At 44.5% G+C, this 19,901-nt stretch overlaps 1 protein-coding gene across 2 annotated transcripts in view; it reads left to right on the top strand.

The window, feature by feature from the left end:
• Positions 1–230: 230 nt before the first annotated feature.
• Positions 231–19,901, top strand: part of LOC129838716 (putative adenosylhomocysteinase 3) — a 44,702-nt gene continuing 25,031 nt past the window's right edge. Inside the window, exon 1 of one of the 2 annotated variants that reach the window (XM_055905864.1) lies at positions 231–769. In XM_055905864.1, the coding sequence (XP_055761839.1) occupies positions 449–769 (321 nt within the window). In that variant the 5' untranslated portion in view covers positions 231–448. The remainder of the gene's footprint in view (positions 770–19,901) is intronic. The other variant, XM_055905863.1, reaches the window with a different exon arrangement.

Below are 19,901 nucleotides of genomic sequence, written 5' to 3'. Positions count from 1 at the left end.
AATGATCATACTCTTTTTTTTTTCAGATATATTCAATGTGGTTTGGATACAAGACTTGAATCAAATATGAAATGTCCTCCCTCGCATGAGTAACTGTTTTGTAGTACTGCACTGTATAGTCCTCGTTAAATACAAACGTAATCTACCATAATGCATTTGAAAATGTAATACTTACTGGGAGATGTAGTTCTGTAGTGTTTTCTGTCAAATTATTTGGTAAGGCTCGGGTTTAGTCATTTTATGTAGCTAGTCTATTTCCTTTTTTTATTTTGATAGTATCATTAATAGTGCTTGTCTGTCATTGATCATTTTAATATTTCCACTAAATGTTTATTGAGACTCTTGAAAACGACGAAGACCACAATGCCTTGCTTTTAATCAGTACTCCGCCGCTCACAATCCGTCGCCTTGTTATGTGTTGGGAAAAGGACTTCGCGAAATAGCAGCGATGTCAGTCCAGGTTTTGGCAGCGAAAATGGCCGAGGTCGAATTAAAAGACGTCCCCGGCAAAGAATTAACACCCGAATCGCCTCTGACACCAAAGGCAGATGACAAAGGGGTGGTTGAAAACGAACCAAAAGCTACTTCGGCTACTACCCCAACGATGGAGCCTATCGTAAAAACCGGGGACACGAGCCCTGGTTTTCTCACCCCGAACACTAAGATGCCGCAGGCGTCCGCGATGAAACGGACAGATCCCCAACAAAACGGTGGAGAAGCTTTCGTAAATCGCGACGGTACGGTGGCAGAGGCCCCAAGATTGAAAAAGGTGAGGGCGAACGTAAATGGGATGTTGGCATTTATTATGGTATTCTGCTCCAGGCAGATGCAAGGTTTTTGTTTTGTTTGCAATGCTAACTAGCTAGCCAGCAAGCTAGAAATATGGCATTGTGTGATGATGGCTTTAGCTTAAGCTAGCAATAAAAAGCACTTTTGCTGTTACCTGAGAAGTCTTGGTCGCTAGTCAGACAAGTCGTTTTTATCAAATCTTGTCAGCACGTAACGGCAACGTTAGTTATATCATATTTTTAAGGATATTGTGTTTATGGGCGCGGACACTAGCATATTGCTGTCTAAACTTACCCACTAACGTCAGCTATCATTTAACGATGCGCTGTCGTGGCGCTGTGAGATGCCAATGTTGGGACAACTACGTGTAGCTAAACTAGCAATGAAGCTGTGAACAAAGTGGCTGGTCCTGATTGAAGTTTAATGGCATCTGCATTCTAACGTTAAATGAAGGTTTTGTTAAAGCGTTTCAAGACTCGCGCCGATATCACAATTTTGTCCTGACAACGTAATAATGTGATGTCCACACATGTTCATCAAAATGTTGGTTTTGTAACCTTATTGTAGCTAATGGACATTTGGCACACATTTACGACCATGACAATACAACTAAAATAGCATTAGTCAAATCGTGGTCATGGTAGTCAAATACATTCAACCAAGACTGTTGTAAGAAGTGATTTAAATGCTGTTGTGAGATCTGAATTTGCATGGGGTTCTCAGCTGTAGAGCACAGCAGTGGTGTGTCTGATCAGGAAAGAAGCAGCTTTGAAGGGTAGCTAGGCTACATCACTTTATCAATTACTATTTTTGCCACTGCTCCAGTTTAACCTCGCCACAACAGTAGCAGACTCCTGACTGGTCTGTCACACCTTTGTCACCCATTTCTTGTCTTGTTCAGCCTGGCAATAGATCACATAGACTACCCAAGGGAGTTTCCATCATTCAGGCTTACTCTGCTAGGCTCTCATGTGGCTATACCTCACCAGAAGATTTAGGCCTGTGTGTGTTCCCTGTCTCAACACCTCTTCCTCAGGACGGGGTTGGCAAAGCTCTCAGCTCACTAGTCAATTAATCTTATCTCGTCAGCGTCATGGAAAGTTCTGATCTGAAGAGAATAATGGGATCAAGGTTCAAGGAAAAGTGAAACTTCTCTGATAAGTAGTTCCTTGAAAAGACTGGTGTCGACTAGGCCTAAGAAGTCTGATGATAAATGGTTGTTTAGGATTTATGGCCCGTGCTCACTGTCATAAAGCTATTAATCAAAGGTGTTCAAATACATGTTGTGTAAGGTGGTTCATTTGCGGGGCGGCAATTAAAGGATGTATTCTCTTCAGGATATAAAGTAGGGTCATACCTGGGTATACAACATTACATAATATGCATACTTTTTTTGTGTCCAAGTTTGTGCATGCAAGTTTCTCCCTAAAACATAGATTGGTTTCTAGCCATGATGTAATTCCTTGTCCCCAAATAGGCAACAGCTCTGACAAAACACCCTCCCACTATTCTGCCAGTGACTATGAACACAGGACTGGAAAATAGCGGTCACACAGCGAGCGAGGGCGTGAAAGTGGACTGGCTTATGACAGATGGTCCATCAGCTCTCTGTGTCCGATAAGAACAGCAGGACCAGGAACCCTATGAGCAGCAGGGAGAGGAGGCTGCTGCTGCATGGCATCTGGCTCGTTGTGGTGACTTGTCCTTAAAGGGACCACCAGCAATACCTTTTATGTGACGATTTAGTGCTATCCGCCATGGCACAGATTCCGTATTCTGTTTTATACATGAAGTGAGCTACTTAGACTGAATTTTGAACATCACAATAATTTTCTGAAGGGGAAAACATATTTATACCGGCCAATAAACTTGTTTTGTGTCCTCTCGCGTCACAATCATCTAAGTCGCCATGCATTGGAGCAGGAACGTGCATGCAAAGTTTTAGGCCTATTTATAGGCTGAATGCATGTGTGTGCTGTGCATTGTGTATATAGGCTGCGTCGGTTGAATCCCTCAGTGCAGAAAGGGCAGTGAGATGGAGAGCAGCAGTAGAGCTGATGGTATGTGGCGTGGACGGCTGGTTGTAATCCATGTCACCACATGGGGGATTAAGCGGCTTGCCTCCCACTCTAGGTGCGCAGACGTTAGCCTTCCCTTCCCGACGGACTCTGCCATCCTATCATGATGTTTCTGGAAGGAGCCCCTGCCAGGAAGAACGGATTAGCAGCGGTAGGTTTCTAGTTTCGGCGCCAGGTTTCGGTGTGGCTAAGACTGCTGCTGATGAATTTACCCATCCTCGTCGCCACACACGCATAAGCACTACCCAGCTACAGATGCTGATGACTGCCACGGGTGGGTGCTGACGACTGCCACGGTTACATGGACAATCTCCCTGGTCATCCGCTGCCCTACTCTCTGAACCAAGGAAAAGGTCCCCCAGTATAATAAGATGGTTTTATTTAAATGGAGGTCCTAGCAGGAGTCACTAGCTTACTGTGGGCTGGGCAAGACCTGTAGGTTAAATGGCTTGCAGCCAGATCTGTATAGAAATGGTTCTGTTCTAGTTCCTAAAGAAAACTCATTGCAAAGCGTCCTAGTTTATGGGCAGTTGGTGCCTTGAATTGTGTTGGAACACCGGTAACAAGGAAAATCTAATGTCTTGGAGACATGCTCTGATATTTTTTTGGGCTGAGGAACCTGATTACCCGAGGTTCGGTATTGATCTAGGTCAAGCCCTTTGACCCTTTGAAGCTGTAACATCCAAAGGGGCATGGCCCTTACTCCGGGAGAGTTGGAGTGGAGAGGATTCTCTCTAGCCCTGTGGATTACGACCTGTAGCCTACTACATCTTGCTGTTCCAAAGTGTAGGAGAAGGAAACCTAATACTGTCTCTACCGAGCTATTCAAATAAGTAACCGGGGAAGTGCGTTTTCCCTGCTCTTGTTGCTCGTCTATCCTCTGCTGTCAGGAAGATGAGTTTTGGGCATGGCTGCCGTGACATGGCCCCGACAGTGCTGGTCATTGGCAGCCGCACCGGGGATCCTTCCTCATCTGAGACAGGCTCTATGACACCAGCGTCGCTTCCATCAGATTAACAGCCTGAGTGCCTGGTCCCTACGAGAAGAGCCCAACCTGCTCCAATGATATAGCTAGTGATTCAGGAGGAACAACCAGAATGAGGATTATCACAATGCCCTTGAAAGGGCAGCAGCCGACAGGGTAAACACTCCTGTGTCATAAAAATGCAGATATCTTGGCAGATGCTTTATTATGCTTACATAAAAGGCTAGCAGGCTCCAGTACTTCAATTACTTTTTTGACTTTGCCCAGTTATTTGACCACTATTTCCAAATGTAGCCTACAACAAGCAGGACTCTGGATCTATATACCATTTGTACTGTAGCCTATTTTAGCTGTAATATGGGTAGGCCTGGCTCTTGTTTTTCTCCTTGCCCAAGGACTAGGAGATCCATTGATCTGTGTTCAATCAGCCACTGTGTTCTACTCTGGGTCCATGAAGATTTCATTCCCTAGCGTGACGCTGCTGAGATTATCACCTGAGAGCTGGGGCCTGTGATGGGGAGAATGTAGCACCACGGAGTTTCTAAACCCAGAGGCGCAACATCGCGAGACTTCTGGGAACGCTCGCGAAGCAAGAAGTCAATGAGAGAAGTGTAAAAGTCTTCCTTTTTAGTAGTTCAATTTCTCAATCTAAAGGCACGACCTGGACCTCAAGCCAAGGAGATGAGCATGTTATTACTCCAACCTCGTTAAAGTGACACTGACATTTTACATTTTCGTCAAAAGCAACTTCAAATTTGATTTGTCACGTGCTTTGTAAACAACAGGTTTAGAATAACAGTGAAATGCTTACTTACAGGCTCTTCCCAACAATGCAGAAAGACAAATAATAACACAATAAATAAAGGATAACTTGGCTGTATACACAGGGTACCAGTACTGAGTCCCTGTACAGGGGTACAAGGTATTTCAGGTAGACATGTACAGTTGAAGTCGGAAGTTTACATACTCTTAGGTTGAAGTCATTAAAGCTTGTTTTTCAACCACTCCACACATATCTTGTTAACAAACTATAGTTTTGGCAAGTCGGTTAGGACATCTACTTTGTGCATGACACACGTCATTTTTCCAACAATTGTTTACAGACAGATTATTTCACTTATTTCACTTATTATTTCACTGTATCACAATTCCAGTGGGTCAGAAGTTTACATACACTAAGTTGACTGTGCCTTTAAACAGCTTGGAAAATTCCAGAAAATTATGTCATGGCTTTAGAAGCTTCTGATAGGCTAATTGACATCATTTGAGTCCATTTGAGGTGTACCTGTGGATGTATTTCAAGGCCTACCTTCAAACTCAGTGCCTCTTTGCTTGACATCATGGGAAAATCAAAAGAAATCAGCCAAGACCTCAGAAAATAAATTGTAGACCTCCACTTGTCTGGTTCATCCTTGGGAGCAATTTCCAAATGCCTGAAGGTAACACGTCCATCTGTACAAACAATAGTACGCAAGTATAAACACCATGGTACCACACAGCCATCATACCGCTCAGGAAGGAGACTCGTTCTGTCTCCTAGAGATGAATGTACTTTGGTGCGAAAAGTGCAAATCAATCTCAGAACAACAGCAAAGGACCTTTGTGAAGATGCTGGAGGAAACTGGTATACAAGTATCTATATCCACAGTGAACGAGACCTATATTGACATAACCTGAAAGGCCGCCCAGCAAGGAAGAAGCCACTGCTCCAAAACCGCCATAAAAAGCCAGACTGCACATGGGGACAAAGATCGTACTTCTTGGAGAAATGTTCTCCGGTCTGATGAAACAAAAATAGAGCTGTTTGGCCATGATGACCCTTGTTATGTTTGGAGAAAAAAGGGGGGGGGGGGCTTGCAAGCTGAAGAACACCATCCCAACCGTGAAGCACGGGGGTGGCAGCATCATGTTGTGGGGTTGCTTTGCTGCATGAGGGACTGGTGCACTTCACAAAATTGATGGCATCGTGAAGGAGGAAAATTATGTGGATATATTGAAGCAACATCTTAAGACATCAGTCAGGAAGTTAAAGCTTGTTTGCAAATGGGTCTTTCAAATGGACAATGACCCCAAGCAAAGTTGTGGCAAAATGGCGTAAGGACATCAAAGTCAAGGTATTGGAGTGGCTATCACTAAGCCCTGACCTCAATCCTTTAGAAAATTTGCGGGAAGAACTGAAAGCGTGTGCGAGCAAGGAGGCCTGCAAACCTGACCCAGTTACACCAGCTCTGTCAGGAGGAATGGGCCAAAATTCACCCACCTTATTGTGGGAAGCTTGTGGAAGGCTACCTAAAACATTTGACCCAAGTTAAACAATTTAATGGTAATGCTACCAAATACTAATAGAGTGTATGTAAACTTCTGACCCACTGGGAATGTGATGAAAGATATAAAAGCTGAAATAGATAATTCTCTCTACTATTATTCTGACATTTCACATTCTTAAAATAAAGTGGTGATCTAACTGACCTATGACAGGGAATTTTTACTGGGATTAAATGTCAGGAATTGAAAAACAGTTTAAATGTACTTGCCTACGGTGTATGTAAACTTCTGACTTCAGCTGTACATTTAGGTAGTGATAAAGTGACTAGGTGACAGGATAGATAAACAGTAACAGCAGCATATGTTAGGATTATGGTGATCCTAACTGACCCTGTCATTGGTCAGTTAGGATCACCATAGTGTGTACTCTATACCATCTACTGCATCTTGTCTATGCTGCACGGCCATCGCTCATCCATATATTTATATGTACATATTCATATTTTTTCATTTACACGTGTGTGTATGTATAAGTTAGTTATTGTGAAATTGTTTAGATTACTTGTTAGATATTACTGCACGGTCGGAACTAGAAGCACAAGCATTTCGCTACGGTCACGTTAACATCTGCTAATTATGTGTATGTGACCAATAGAATTTTATTTGATTCAAGATTTAGTGCAGTAAGGGTCTCAGTAGCTATTGGTTAATTGTTTAACAAACTATTTATCATTCTTCTGGCTTTGGTATAGAAGCTGTTCATGGTCCTGTTGGTTACAGACTTCGGTACCACTCGCCGTGCGGTAGCAGAGGGAACAGTCTATGACTTGGGTGGCTGGAGCATTTTACAATTGTTTGGGTCCTTCCTCTGACACCGCCTAGAAAAGAGGTCTTGGATGGCAGGACGCTCGGCACATGATGTACTGGGCCTTACGCGCTACCTTCTTTAGTGCCTTGCAGTCGGATGCCAAGCAGTTGCCGTACCAGGCGGTGATGCAGCCAATCAAGATGCTCTCAGTGGTGCAGCGGTATCTGAGGGCTCCTGCCAAATCTTTTCAGCCTTCCGAGGGGGAAGAGGCGTTGTCATGGCCTCTTCACGACTGTTTTGGTGTGTGTGGACCATGATAATTCCTTAGTGATGTAGACACTGAGAAACTTGGACGCTTTCGACCTGCTCCACTACAGCCCCGTCAATGTGGATGGGGGGCGTGCTCGGCCCTCCGTTTCCTGTAGTCCACGATCAGCTCCTCTGTCTTGTTTAGGGAGAGGCTGTTTTTCCCGGAGTGCCTTTTTGATTTGAGGTCCTGCTCAGTTCGTCGCAAGACTACTGTTAGATTCCTGTGCATTACCTTAGCTAGCCAACATTGCCATGACAACGCCTGCAAGCCTGATTGGGGATTTCTATTGGAGAAGCTGTTTCTGCCCATCATGCTGGACTGTCTTTGGTAGCACGATAGTGTGAAGTTTGAAGCTGACTCGCATGGCATGCCTCATGAGACTGCTTCTGTCTTTTTTCACCTTTCTGTTAAGATGTTACTTCGCAACGAAGGGGCCTCCTACTGAGGGGCCTCTCCTACTCAGGGGTGTCCACTTGACAGTAAAGTCATAAACTAGGATGGATTGGAGGCATAAGTAAGTCTATCTCTTTGTCTCGCACACTAAATCAGGCCTTGTCCTGGCCATTCTAGTGGAAAAGGGGTTGTAGAAAAATCACTTGTGCTTGGTACCACATTAGCCATTAACTGTTGGCTAAAGATTGTGAATAAGTTTGAACATCCAGCAAAGGTCTTTGGCCAGGGCCGCCCCCAGAAACCAGAGATCGAGGCCTGTGTCAACAAGAGAGGGCCCAGTTGAGAAAGACACGCACCAGTGGGGCTTCAAGGAGAGCCGTGCATGTGATGAGGTGTTCATTAACACGGAGGATGGTTGGAGGAGGAAGCTGAATGGTGGGGGATGGGGACTAGATCTGTTGGTGTAGTGCTCACGTCAGCCCTCTGAGCTGGAAAGACCCCTCTGTGCCTGGGCCGTACTGCCTCACTCCAGGCCGGTGTACAGGAGCTCCTGGAACTTTTTCTTTTCTTTTTGAATTTATTGAATATCCGAAACGCACAATTATACTTGCAGTGAAGCCGCTCAACAACTACACCACGACAGATTCCCAATCAGAGCAACACACAGAAGCATCCAGGGTCAATGCCCTGCTCAAGGGCACGTTGACAGATCTCCCACCAGGCCAACAAAGTGAACCTGAACCCTCCAAGATCCCCCACACAGTTCCCCAATAGCTGTCCCTCAACCATTTGAGACCCCTCCCACAGTCCACCCCCAAGAATAAAAAATAAATAAATATACAATTAATTCCATTCGCCATGCACCAACAACCAAGAAAATTAACTAAAGAGAAAAAATTATAAGACAGAAGAAAACAGCAAACAAAGGATATCAAGGACAACTAAAATCATAACAGCAATGCTAACCGTATATGTTTGAGTGCATGTCTGGCACTATTACGTGTGTGTGTGTGTCTGTATGCGTGTATTTGAATGTGTACAAACACCTGCGCGGCATCAGCCTCAGGCGAACCCGGCATTAGCTGTAAAAACGCTGCCCCTCAGTGTCACTCAAACATACTTTTGATTATGTTTTATTTTGACTTATCTTTGACCATCATTCTATTTCCCGCACAGCAACTCCACTCTACACTTGTCTCCAATTCCACATCCCAACCCTGAGCTTCCCTCAACCCATCCCACCTATCTCTGCTGCCCACCGTCTTTGGATTTCTACGCAACATACACTACCGTTCAAAAGTTTGAGGTCACTTAGAAATGTCCTTGTTTTTGAAAGAAAAGCAAACAAAAAAAAAGTCAATTAAAAAAAATACATAAAATTGATCACAAATACAGTGTAGACATTGTTAATGTTGTAAATGACTATTGTACCTGGAAACGGCAAATTATTTTTATGGAATATCTACATAGGTGTAGAGGCCCGTTATCAACAACCATCACTCCTGTGTTCCAATGGCACGTTGTGTTAGCTAATCCAGGTTGATCATTTTAAAAGGCTAATAGTTAGCACAGCTTTCAACTATGCTGTGATGTTTAACGTACAATTTCAATCTATCGAATGGAATCCACAGATAAATACTTTTACTAAGAGTATTAGTATTTGACTGATCTGGTCTCTCAATCTCCTAGCAGTACTATTTCTAGGGTCAACATTTTGTTGTTGGCAAGAATGCTATATAATCCTTTTAGCTGAAAAGCATGAAGTCTTGAATCTTGTCATTTTATATATCAACTCAAAAACTGGGGACCAAGAGGGACCAAGAGATTGGGGACCAAGAGATTTTTGATCAAAAATCTCTTCCCAACTATTTTGCAATCTGTATGGCACAGTTGTCAACATCCTGGTCCTCATGAAACTGGTATACTTTCCTATTTATGCTATTCTCATTCCTCCGCCAGTTTTGATCCTTTATATTGGGCAGACAGACCAGTTCCCTACCTCCTCTCTCTGCCACCTGCCTCCTCCATTTTTGGGGTAATGCTGTAATCAATTGGTTGTACTCTTGAATTGAGCAGACCTTCCCATACAATTCTGATAACTCCATGAAAGACATAACTCTACCATTCCAATTTACAATATCATTTAAAAACGGAATACCCTTTTTCAAACATCTTTCCCATAAATACAGGTATTTTATCAACCAGCACATTTGAGTTCAACCATAATCATTGTTAGAACAAATATTACATATTTTCAGGTGGATGAAATTGAAATTGTAGCCAGCTCTGCAATGCTTGTTTGGAAAAAGGAGATGCACTGGGGAAAAAGTAGCGTTTGCAATTCATCTGAAATGAGACATGGCAATCTGCAAAAAGGCCATTTTTAAACAATGGATGAGGTTTTCTTAGTAATCTACTGAAGAACCATTTAGGGTTCAAGTAAAACTTTTTAAGTGAACCTTTTAGAGGTTTAGTGCTTTTATATTTCATAGTCTCAACCCACCCAACTCATATTCATTATGTACAGTTGAAGTTGGAATTTTCCGTACACCTTCGCTAAATACATTTAATCTCAGTTTTTCACAATTCCTGACATTTAATCCTAGTAAGAATTCCCTGTTTTATGTCAGTTAGGATCACCACTTTATTTTAAGAATGTGAAATGTCAGAATAATAGAAGAGAGAATGATATATTTCAGATTTTATTTCTTTCCCAGCTTTAACTTCCTGACTGATGTCTTGATGTTGCTTCAATATATCCACACAATTTTCCTTCCTCATGATGCCATCTGTTTTGTGAAGTACAACAGTCCCTCCTGCAGCAAAGCACTCCCACAACATGATGCTGCCACCCCTGTGCTTCACGGTTGGGATGGTGTTCTTCAGCTTGCAAGCCTCCCCCTTTTTCCTCCAAACATAATGATGGTCATTATGGCCAAACACTTCTATTTTTGATTCATCAGATCAGAGGACATTTCTCCAAAAAGTATGATCTTTGTCCCCATGTGCAGTTGGGGCAGTAGTCTGGCTTTTTTATGGCGGTTTTGGAGCAGTGGCTTCTTCCTTGCTGAGCGACCTTTCAGGTTATGTCGATATAGGACTCGTTTTTCTGTGGATATAGGTACTTTTGTACCTGTTTCCTCCAGCATCTTCACAAGGTCCTTTGCTGCTGTTCTGGAATTGATTTGCACTTTTCGCACCAAAGTACGTTCATCTCTAGGAGACAGAGCGCATCTCCTTCCTGAGCGGTATGACGGCTGCGTGGTCCCATGGTGTTTATACTGGCGTACTATTGTTTGTACAGATGAACGTGGTACCTTCAGGCTTTTGGAAATTGCTCCCAAGGATGAACCAGACTACTGGGGGTCTGCAATTTTTTTTCTTAGGTCTTCGCTGATTTCTTTTGATTTTCCCATGATGTCAAGCAAAGAGGCACTGAGTTTGAAGGTAGGCCTTGAAATACATCCACAGGTCAACCTCCAATTGACTCAAATGATGTCAATTAGCCAATCAGAAGCTTCTAAAGCCATGACATAATTTCTGGAATTTTCCAAGCTGTTTAAAGGCACAATTAACTTAGTGTATGTAAACTTCTGACCCACTGGAATTGTGATACAGTGAAATAATCTGTCTGTAAACAATTGTTGGAAGAATTACTTGTCATGCTCAAAGTAGATGTTAACAAACTATAGTTTTGGCAAGTCAGTTAGGACAAGACATTTGTGGAGTGGTTGAAGAACAAGTTCTAATGACTCCAACCTAAGTGTATGTAAACTTCCAACTTCAACTGTAGATAGACACTCCTTATGTTGTCTGGTTTAGCATCCCAGATAAAGCCAAATATGTTTTGCTCATATGATTTGAAAAACGAATCATCAGGAGTAGGCAGCTCCATAAGTGTGTAAACTGTGAAATGACTAAGGATTTAATCAGGGCGATTTTTCCATAAATAGACATGTATTTACCTCTCCATGGTTGCAGGATATTGTCTATTTTTACAAGTTTTCTATTGAAATTCATTGTGGAGAGCTTATTTTATATATTTTGTGATATGATATACCAAGCATGTCTAGTTCACCATCAGCACATTTTATAAGTAAACCGCAGGGTAATGTAAAAGTTGTTATTTTTTTTAAAGATTCACTGCGTAATATTGTACACTTATCACAAGTAGGTTTTAGTCCAGAAAAGTTAGCTTGATCTTCAATGAGACATTGCAGGGATCTAGCTTGCGGACTTAATACAACACTTGAGTCATTGGCATACATGGACACCTATTTGTTTTTAAGCCTTGGATTTGTCAAACCACTAGGAAAGACATCACTCGAGGGCTTTTCTATTCTGCCCTTTGTGTTAAGAGCTGGCAAGCACCAGTTTCTGACCAAACACATTATCTTTTGTCTGCCACACGCAGTAGGACACCTCGAATTTGTTCACCAGTGCAGATATATTTACCAAAATAGATATCATAACGATATGAATGTCGAGCGTTCGTGTTTCTCAGCCTGCCTTGGACACTCAGTAGGGGTGTGAGTGTGTTTTTGGCATGGTGCCCAATCAGTGCACTCGAGTCTCCGACTGATTATCGCAGTGGTTGTTAATGGCCTTGGGGGGCAAATTCTCTCACGCACTCGTTCTCTCACGCTATTTTCACCTGAAATCACCCCACTCTCTCGTTACCTCCAGTGTTCTGCTGTAGGCAAACAATAGCGTGAACCGAACCAAACAAAGACGTTTCTGCTGACTTATCGCGCTTCCCGTGGGTTGATAGTCATTGTGTTCTGGAAAGGTGTTAATTCACTCTCCCTTACAATGTGATTACAGCACAATACTGGAGTGCTGCTGCACCTTCCGTCGCCTTCATCTGTGTTGTGATTTATTACCAGGGAAATTGGCTGTTCGCACCACGGCTAGATAATAATCTCTCTGCTAGACTCCAGACCCTGAATGGACTCGGCTCACGTGTTTGTCATTTTTCTCACACAAATAAGCTTTGGAAGTGAAAAATGTAGACTAGCCACTCCAAATTAGTCCCGGACACACAAAAGGACAGAGGATTTTTAGAGCACATTACAGCTTGATCTGGCCTGGGATATCTCTGTGCTGCAGCCAGGCACACGTGCTCACATGGCTGTCAGGTGCGTGTGTGGCCATCAGCGTCTGGGGTTCCACCTTTAGACCCTCTCCCTTCCTGTCGTCACTTTGTACTATAGTCCCGGCGGGTGTGTTCCGTCAGGTGAAACGTTCAGAGCGTCCCAGGTAGAAATGTAACCGATGGCGCTTCTGAAGTCGTCAGAACTGGTTTCCACAGCCTCGGTAACTGTACTGAGAATATTCTGACAGTTTTATACGTTAGCTAACCGTTAGCTGAAGAAGGTAAACATTTTGAATGATGAAGTTGAAGAGTAGGAATATTAGGAAGATGAAGAACCAGTAAAGGGGGATAGGTGGAGTCAGAGTGCTGAGTGCTCATCGGAAAGACCCCAGACAGTACATCTCTCTGACAAAGGCCTCCCCACAGGGAAGGAATTCCGTTCAGACTCTGACACCAGGCCCCTGTACAAAGAGCCAGCATTGTATTCAAAAAGTGTGGCATCACAAAAGGCCACCTCACAAAGGAAAAAGCACTGTTCTGTCTGCCCGGTTTCCTCCCCGCCAGAGCTAAAAAGGCACGAGCAGCGGTAGGCTAATCCAGCACTGGGAAAGACCATTCCCGTGGCGAAGGGGTAGAGTACTCCTATGAGACTCTACAATCGGCTCTGTTGCATTGCGTTCAACCTGCAGCCTCTGTTGCACTGGCTTTGACTATTGGCATCTGTTGGCTTGTAATGCATGGATCCTGACGCCTCACAGCTGTTGTGGCAGGTATCCTAGCGGTTAAGAGTGTTGGGCCAGTAACCAAATGGTCGCTGGTTCGAATCCTGAGCCGGCAAGGTGGAAAATCTACCATTCTGCCCTTGAGCAAGGCAGTTAACTCCCCAACAAAAAATGCTCCCTGGGACATTGCCGTCGATTTTAAGGCAGCCCCCCCCGCACCTCTTTGATTCAGAGGGGTTGGGTTAAATGTGGAAAACACAATTCGGGTTGAATGCATTCAGTTGTGCAACAGACTAGATGTCCCCCTTCATAAACAACCGGTGTAGACTAAAGTCCAAGTTCATGTGCAAGTAGATATGTAAGTATAGCCTAGGTAGGGGTAAAGTGACTAGGCAACAGGATAGATAATACACTGATAATACACCGTTTGGTTAACTATTTAGCAGTCTTATGGCTTGAGGGTAGAAGCTGTTTAGGGTCCTGTTGGTTCCAGACTTGATGCATGGTACCACTTATTCCGTGCTAGCAGAGAGAACAGTCAGTGGCTGGATTCTTCGGCAGTTTTTAGGGCCTTCCTCTGACACCGCCTGCTTCCACTGACACCGCCTGTTTTTTTCCCGGCCCAGATTACACAACCACCGACTTTTGCGTGGGATGCTACATTACGGTCAGGCTGACAAATGCGCGAGCAGACATTTTGTAATTTTTTTCAGAGCTCACAGATGGTTGGATTCCTTCCACGGTCGCAGTTAAACTGGGCAGACTCAGAATAGTATGACCCTAAACATGACTAAACCGCCCTCAGTGTGTTTTATGTAATTGTACATTTCCATTGAGACAATACTATTTTCAGAACACTTCTTACAAACATATAATTCCCCCCCCCCCCCCCCCCCTTGCTTTGTTGTGGGAGTACTAATCTCTAAATTTCCCCCTGTCTGTATATGTTGTTTTCTGTCACTCAGGTTTAGGCTAGATACAGGCCTAGCCGTCTGTTACTTTTTCTGCAAATGTCACTGACCCTTAGACCTTGAGTATTGTTTTTTTATTTAATTTTTTAAAGCTAAAACACCTAAATCCTTAAAAGCTTTATTCACAAAAAAGCATAAATGGAAGAACTGCTGCAGTATTAATCCTGCTGCATTTATAGACACTCGGCTAATGAAGGGAGAGGCAACAGCAATGAGTGTGTGGCTGGGATTTGGGGAATGGGGCAATCTAGTATGTTGATCGTGTTTCTCTGACCAGGGAAATGATTGAAGAGCACTAGATCCCATTATCAATAGTCATTGAGATTGGTTGGTGGTATCGCTGTCAATGGATGTTTGGTTAGACTGATTGGATTCTCAAAACGACCCTGAGGGATTGGGACAGTGGCCTTTGTCTAAGTGGCGCAGACCCTCCAACAGTTGAGTTGGAACATTGTTCTCATGATGTTTTGTATTATATCAATTGATAGACTTTTCAGCGGCCGCTTTTAGAGCGTTATCAATATGCGTGCGGCTATGGGAAAGCCCCCTTTTGCAGTGATCGAGTCTGACTCAAACATATATCTGCTCCTGAATGTGCAGGTAGGTAGCAGGCAGCCACGCTTAATCCCTGCCTTGGCTTTCCCTGCTTGGTTTTACAGTGACTTAGATGCTTATTTTCAGTGTCACCAAGTCCATTCTCGAAGCCAAGCCAACTGCTGGTGATAGAGCAGTTTTATGTGCTTAAGGATGTATTCCTGAACGCGTGTCTTAGTTGTCGTTATTTATGGGAACACTTGTCTGTGCGTATAAATCAGCTGGGCACCGCTTTGTTTTTGTTACGTCACACCCCCGAGGGCAGCCACGCGGCGCTGCACTCTCCTCTCCTCTGACTCACGTCGCCAGCCTCCTCAGCAGCCGTTGGAAGAGCGCACGAGACACTTCCGAGCAGCGATTGGACGGAGCAGTCCTCTTTGGAGAGTTCTCTCTGCATCATCACTGTGTGTGTGTGTGTGCATGGTTCAGTGTGCATAGACTTACCCTCTTCTTATCTGCCATTGACGGGGATGATCCTGTTGGATCTCTCGTTTTCCACCATTCATCCAATGGATTATTGCTCCGAGTTTGGTGAATGGATGAAATGTGGCCAGTGATTTTCCCCCGGAACCTACGTCATGAAATGCGCGGGAAGGACACGAAAGCCTTTTAGCTCATCGCTCTGCTCTTCCTGCTTTGAAAATGGCCTCGAGGTCAAAACTGGAGGCACCCATTTCCAACTGTGTGCTGCTCTGCTCACACACAGCCCAAGCAGCAGCGCAAACCAAGTTGACATTGGCATGGAGGGTTCGAGCAGCGCGGAACTTCAGAAATCAGAGTGAACTTAAATGTACTGGTGCCGCAGTGCCAGACGATTGGCTTATCCATCTCGTATACTCATCTGCCTAGCCGTGGACAAGCCCCCTACGTTCAATGGCGTGGAGGCCAGAGAAGTCTCCCACCATTTAGGACCCCAAAGATACTGTTAATAGAACACTTCTCTGTTCCAATCTTGTGAATTTGTGGTCTTTTTTTCCATTTGGGGTTGTATGGCATGGTCATTGTGTGGGTTTCTTCTATTGGATCTGTGAGGAGTGGGTGGGGAGAAGGAGATGGCGGCTCTCTCGGGGTAAAGGGGGGTTTTTAGTGTCCAGGAATACTGAGGGCAATCCAGCCCACGCTGATTCCGACCCTGGGTCCTGACTGGCAATGCTGGCTGTCCCTAAATGGTAGCTGAGCAGGGTGAGCCTCTGGCTGTCTGTCCGGATTTCAACGTTAACTTTATTTTTCCTCACTGTCCCAGTCGGTGTCTCTGTCCTGCTCACAGAAGAAATAGAATGATTAACTGTGTGGGTGTCTGATATGCTGATAAGTGCAGAAACCCAGAACCTCCTGACCAGCTGTCCCAAACGCCAAAATCAGCCCATAGTAGACACTCCGTTGGGTCTTCCCTGAACCTCCAAACTCACCCCCCCCCCCCCCCCCCAATCCAAAGTCTAAATAGTGTTCGGCCTGCAAATGTCAATTGTAGTAAGCAATGTATTTTAGTCTTTTTTTAAATTTGAGGTGAGAACCATATCTTAAATGTAAAATAAAGTACAAAGTTTCATTTTGTAGCTGCAAGCATATCTTGTTTTCTTGTGAGGATTTTCCACTCAAAACATTTGTTTTCAAAGCTAGGCCTACTATGCTTTAATTTTTCTGTTAACAAATCTGTTCACTCAGCCCCACATTTAGTCTCTCTAAATAGCGCACTATGTACGTTTGTTGTTGTCATTTTGTATCTCGTCTCAGTATAATCGGGGGGCACTTTGTCCTGCATTATCTGGGTCTGTTTTGATCCAGTCCTCCTCTAATGGAGTGCTGTTCCGCGACAGCAGGGCCGGGGATGCTGGATAAAATGGGTAGACCGCTGCGTGGCCTGGCCTCTCGCTCGTCTGTTGTGTTAGGCGAGACGTGGCTGGCGGAAGCGAGTGAATGAGGGAAAGGTGTGTGTGTGTGTGTGAAGGAGTGTATATGAGGCCGTGTTAGTGGGCGAGCTCCAAGAACGGCCTCTTCAATTGCTCTGAAGGTCCTGTAGAGCAAAGGAGTGCTGCTGCTTTTAGGTAAGCACCAGGGAATGACGTAAGTGGAAACGCAAAGCACTTTGGGTAAGCAGTATCCTTGAACCTCAACGTATTATTGCGACTAAAATAAAAATTCAATATAGGACGTGTTCCTCCACTCAGCGATCTGTGAATAGTTGCTGCTTACCCCGCAGACTCAGATTTCTAGGCTCTTATTACCCGTTGGAGATCCATATTGTTAGAACAGTGTCCCATTCTAAGAACTTCCTCTTGTAAGGGTTAAGCAGTGTGTTCCCTTCCTGCGAGGAGGGGGAGCAGGCAGTGTGTGGGTGTTCTCTGCCCTGTCACCCTGGCCAGCGGGTCCCAAAGGGGAGCTTTGTTTCTCCCTCAATTACACTCCTAAAAAGGACTCCGGTCGGAGACTAAGTTGTTGACATGGCCTGTGCTCTGCTCTTGTCCTGTTAAGCCTAGACTAGCTTCTAGGAAGTTGTCTTTTCAGGATGGCTGAGTAGGCTATTCAATACCAGGTCTCTATGGAGTAGTCTGGTGCCTTGTTCCTCTGTTTGCCCTTGTTTGCTGACAGACATTAACCTCGCTGTCACAAATGTTGCCAGCCAGTGATTGGTTTGGTGCCTGCCCTGTCTTGCCAGTGATGTGGCGTGGCGGACGGGAACATGAGATGTTGACACAAAGTGGAGTGTGTGTGTTATAATTGGAGTCATAACATTCATTACTGTCAGACCTCACCGCTGCAGTCGACACATGAGATGTGCTTTTTTCTTCTTCTCTCTGAACAATCAGGATTTTCTGACCACCATTAATCTTTTCTCCATTTTATATCCCTGACCCTGATCTTTCGCCAGTCCATTTGTTTTTGTTAAGCATTTAGAACCAGAATTCGTAAAATGGACCTTCAATCTCTGCTGTCGAAGGCTGCCACCACCATGTCACAGTGACCTGATTTAAAAAAAATAATATTAAAAAAATGTTTTTTAATTATTTTTTTTAAATCTCGGCAAACAGCAAAGCAACGGACTCCTGGACAGTCTGTTCCAAGAACTTGTTTGCCTGTGGGTAGCCAGCTCCCCTGTGAGGAGAGTCGGAGTGAGGTCTGAGAGGATTAACAGCCTGTAGTCGCTCCCCTATAGAGACACTTCCATCCTTCCTCTGGCTGACTACTGACAACCTTGCAACAGTTTGCATGTCTCTTTTGCACTGACTGACTTAGTGGGTGGATGACAATGGTAGGTTTCATGAACCATGGGTCTCTTGAAGGGGATGTAGCATTATGGTTAGTTTTGACCAGTATCAGCTTAAATGGGCAGTAAGAGGCAGATTGGCTGACTCGTTTGAAGACTGTTCTGATGAGAACAATGGGACACTCATGCCAGGCTGTCCTCAGCCCACCCTGCCAAGACTCTCCTCAACTGTGCCAGAGAGACTTATGGTGTCGATAATCTCTTCTCAGTAGGCCTAATTATCTCACCCTTCGTTACCTTTCGCAGTCTGATTTTACACGCACTAAAGATCTAGGTTAACCCATGTCCTAAAGACCGATTTTGGAATCTCTTAAAACCAAAGCACAGCTCAATCCCATACTTCCTCTTATAGCCCAGTTAAGACTGGGTCTGGTTTATTTGTTGAAGCTACCATTCCCCCACCATCCACATTGTAGCAGTCCAGGCTCCGACCTCTGTCGCTACTGCTGAGTGCACACACACAGGGCTATCCTCCCTCCCCTCGAATCAAAGCCAATAAGCCTTCTCTCTGTCTCTCTCTCACTCCCCTCTACTGTATCTTCCATGAATGTTCCTCTGCTGTAACGAACTGATCTGTGAGCTCTCTGAGAGGATAAGTACTCTGAGGAATGGCCTGTCTGCTCCTGTTGGCATGGCCCAAGGCCTGACAGCCCTGGCAGTGCCATGTCAGAGACCGATCAATCCATGTCATCTCTCTCACAGACGTGTCACCGTCCGCGGCGGCCCATTGGAGTATCCTCTGTTTACGAAACACTCTGTTAGGGAGTTTTCCCTTCCCTTTTAGCTCGTCACCTGACTTAACGTCTTCGCGTCTCCGTAGCGGAAAACCCCCACCACGTCAAAACTCACTCAGTTCAGTTCGATCCCGCGCTCTATTCTGGTCATTTTCATTGCCTCAATGTTTGAAAGATCAAACTTCTTCACAGAGGGTGGTAACTGACCAAAAAATACTCTGGGTTTTTGTCTTCCCGTGTTTGTTAAGCTTGGCAACATGATATTGGCAGAGGATGTTGGGAGATATATATTTTAAATGCTTCACTCCCTCTAATAGCTAAATGACAGCATCTTAGGATCAATCATTACATTGTAGGCAACTCTTCTCAAAAGTGTTTTGAAAAGCGATGTGAATGAATCTGTTCTATTATAAATCTCCAGGCCCCAACACACACTGCAGATCAGTGTCCAAGCAGTGAGCAGCCAGCCCATCTCATGTCTGCCAATGTGGGGTAGGCTAGTTCCCAGGCTCCTGTTACTACGGCCTGCTCCTCAGCATTCAAACTTCCTTCAGGGCATCACGTTGTACTGACTCAATCATATTGCATGTCATGCCAGTATGGGCTCCACATGCAGGCTTATTGTCATCCGCCCAAAATGATTGGTGCATTATTGATGTCGATGCTTCTGAATGCATAGTTAGTTCTGGTTGTGGATGAGTAAAGGAGACCGGAAGTGAACTTAGTCGGACTAGTGTTTGCCCACTGAATACAGTCCTTCGTTGTGGAGAAGACGCCGTGAGGAAAGTCTGTGGACTGGGAAAGAGGAGAGCGAGAACGGAGACAGAGCGATTCCACACGCAGGTGGGATAGTCTGGGGATTTGGCCAAACGGTATCTTGCATCTCCTTCCT

Source organism: Salvelinus fontinalis, chromosome 39 (assembly GCF_029448725.1).
Source record: "Salvelinus fontinalis isolate EN_2023a chromosome 39, ASM2944872v1, whole genome shotgun sequence".
Classification (NCBI taxonomy): Eukaryota; Metazoa; Chordata; class Actinopteri; order Salmoniformes; family Salmonidae; genus Salvelinus; species Salvelinus fontinalis.
This window is presented reverse-complemented; position numbering and strand designations above follow the sequence as displayed.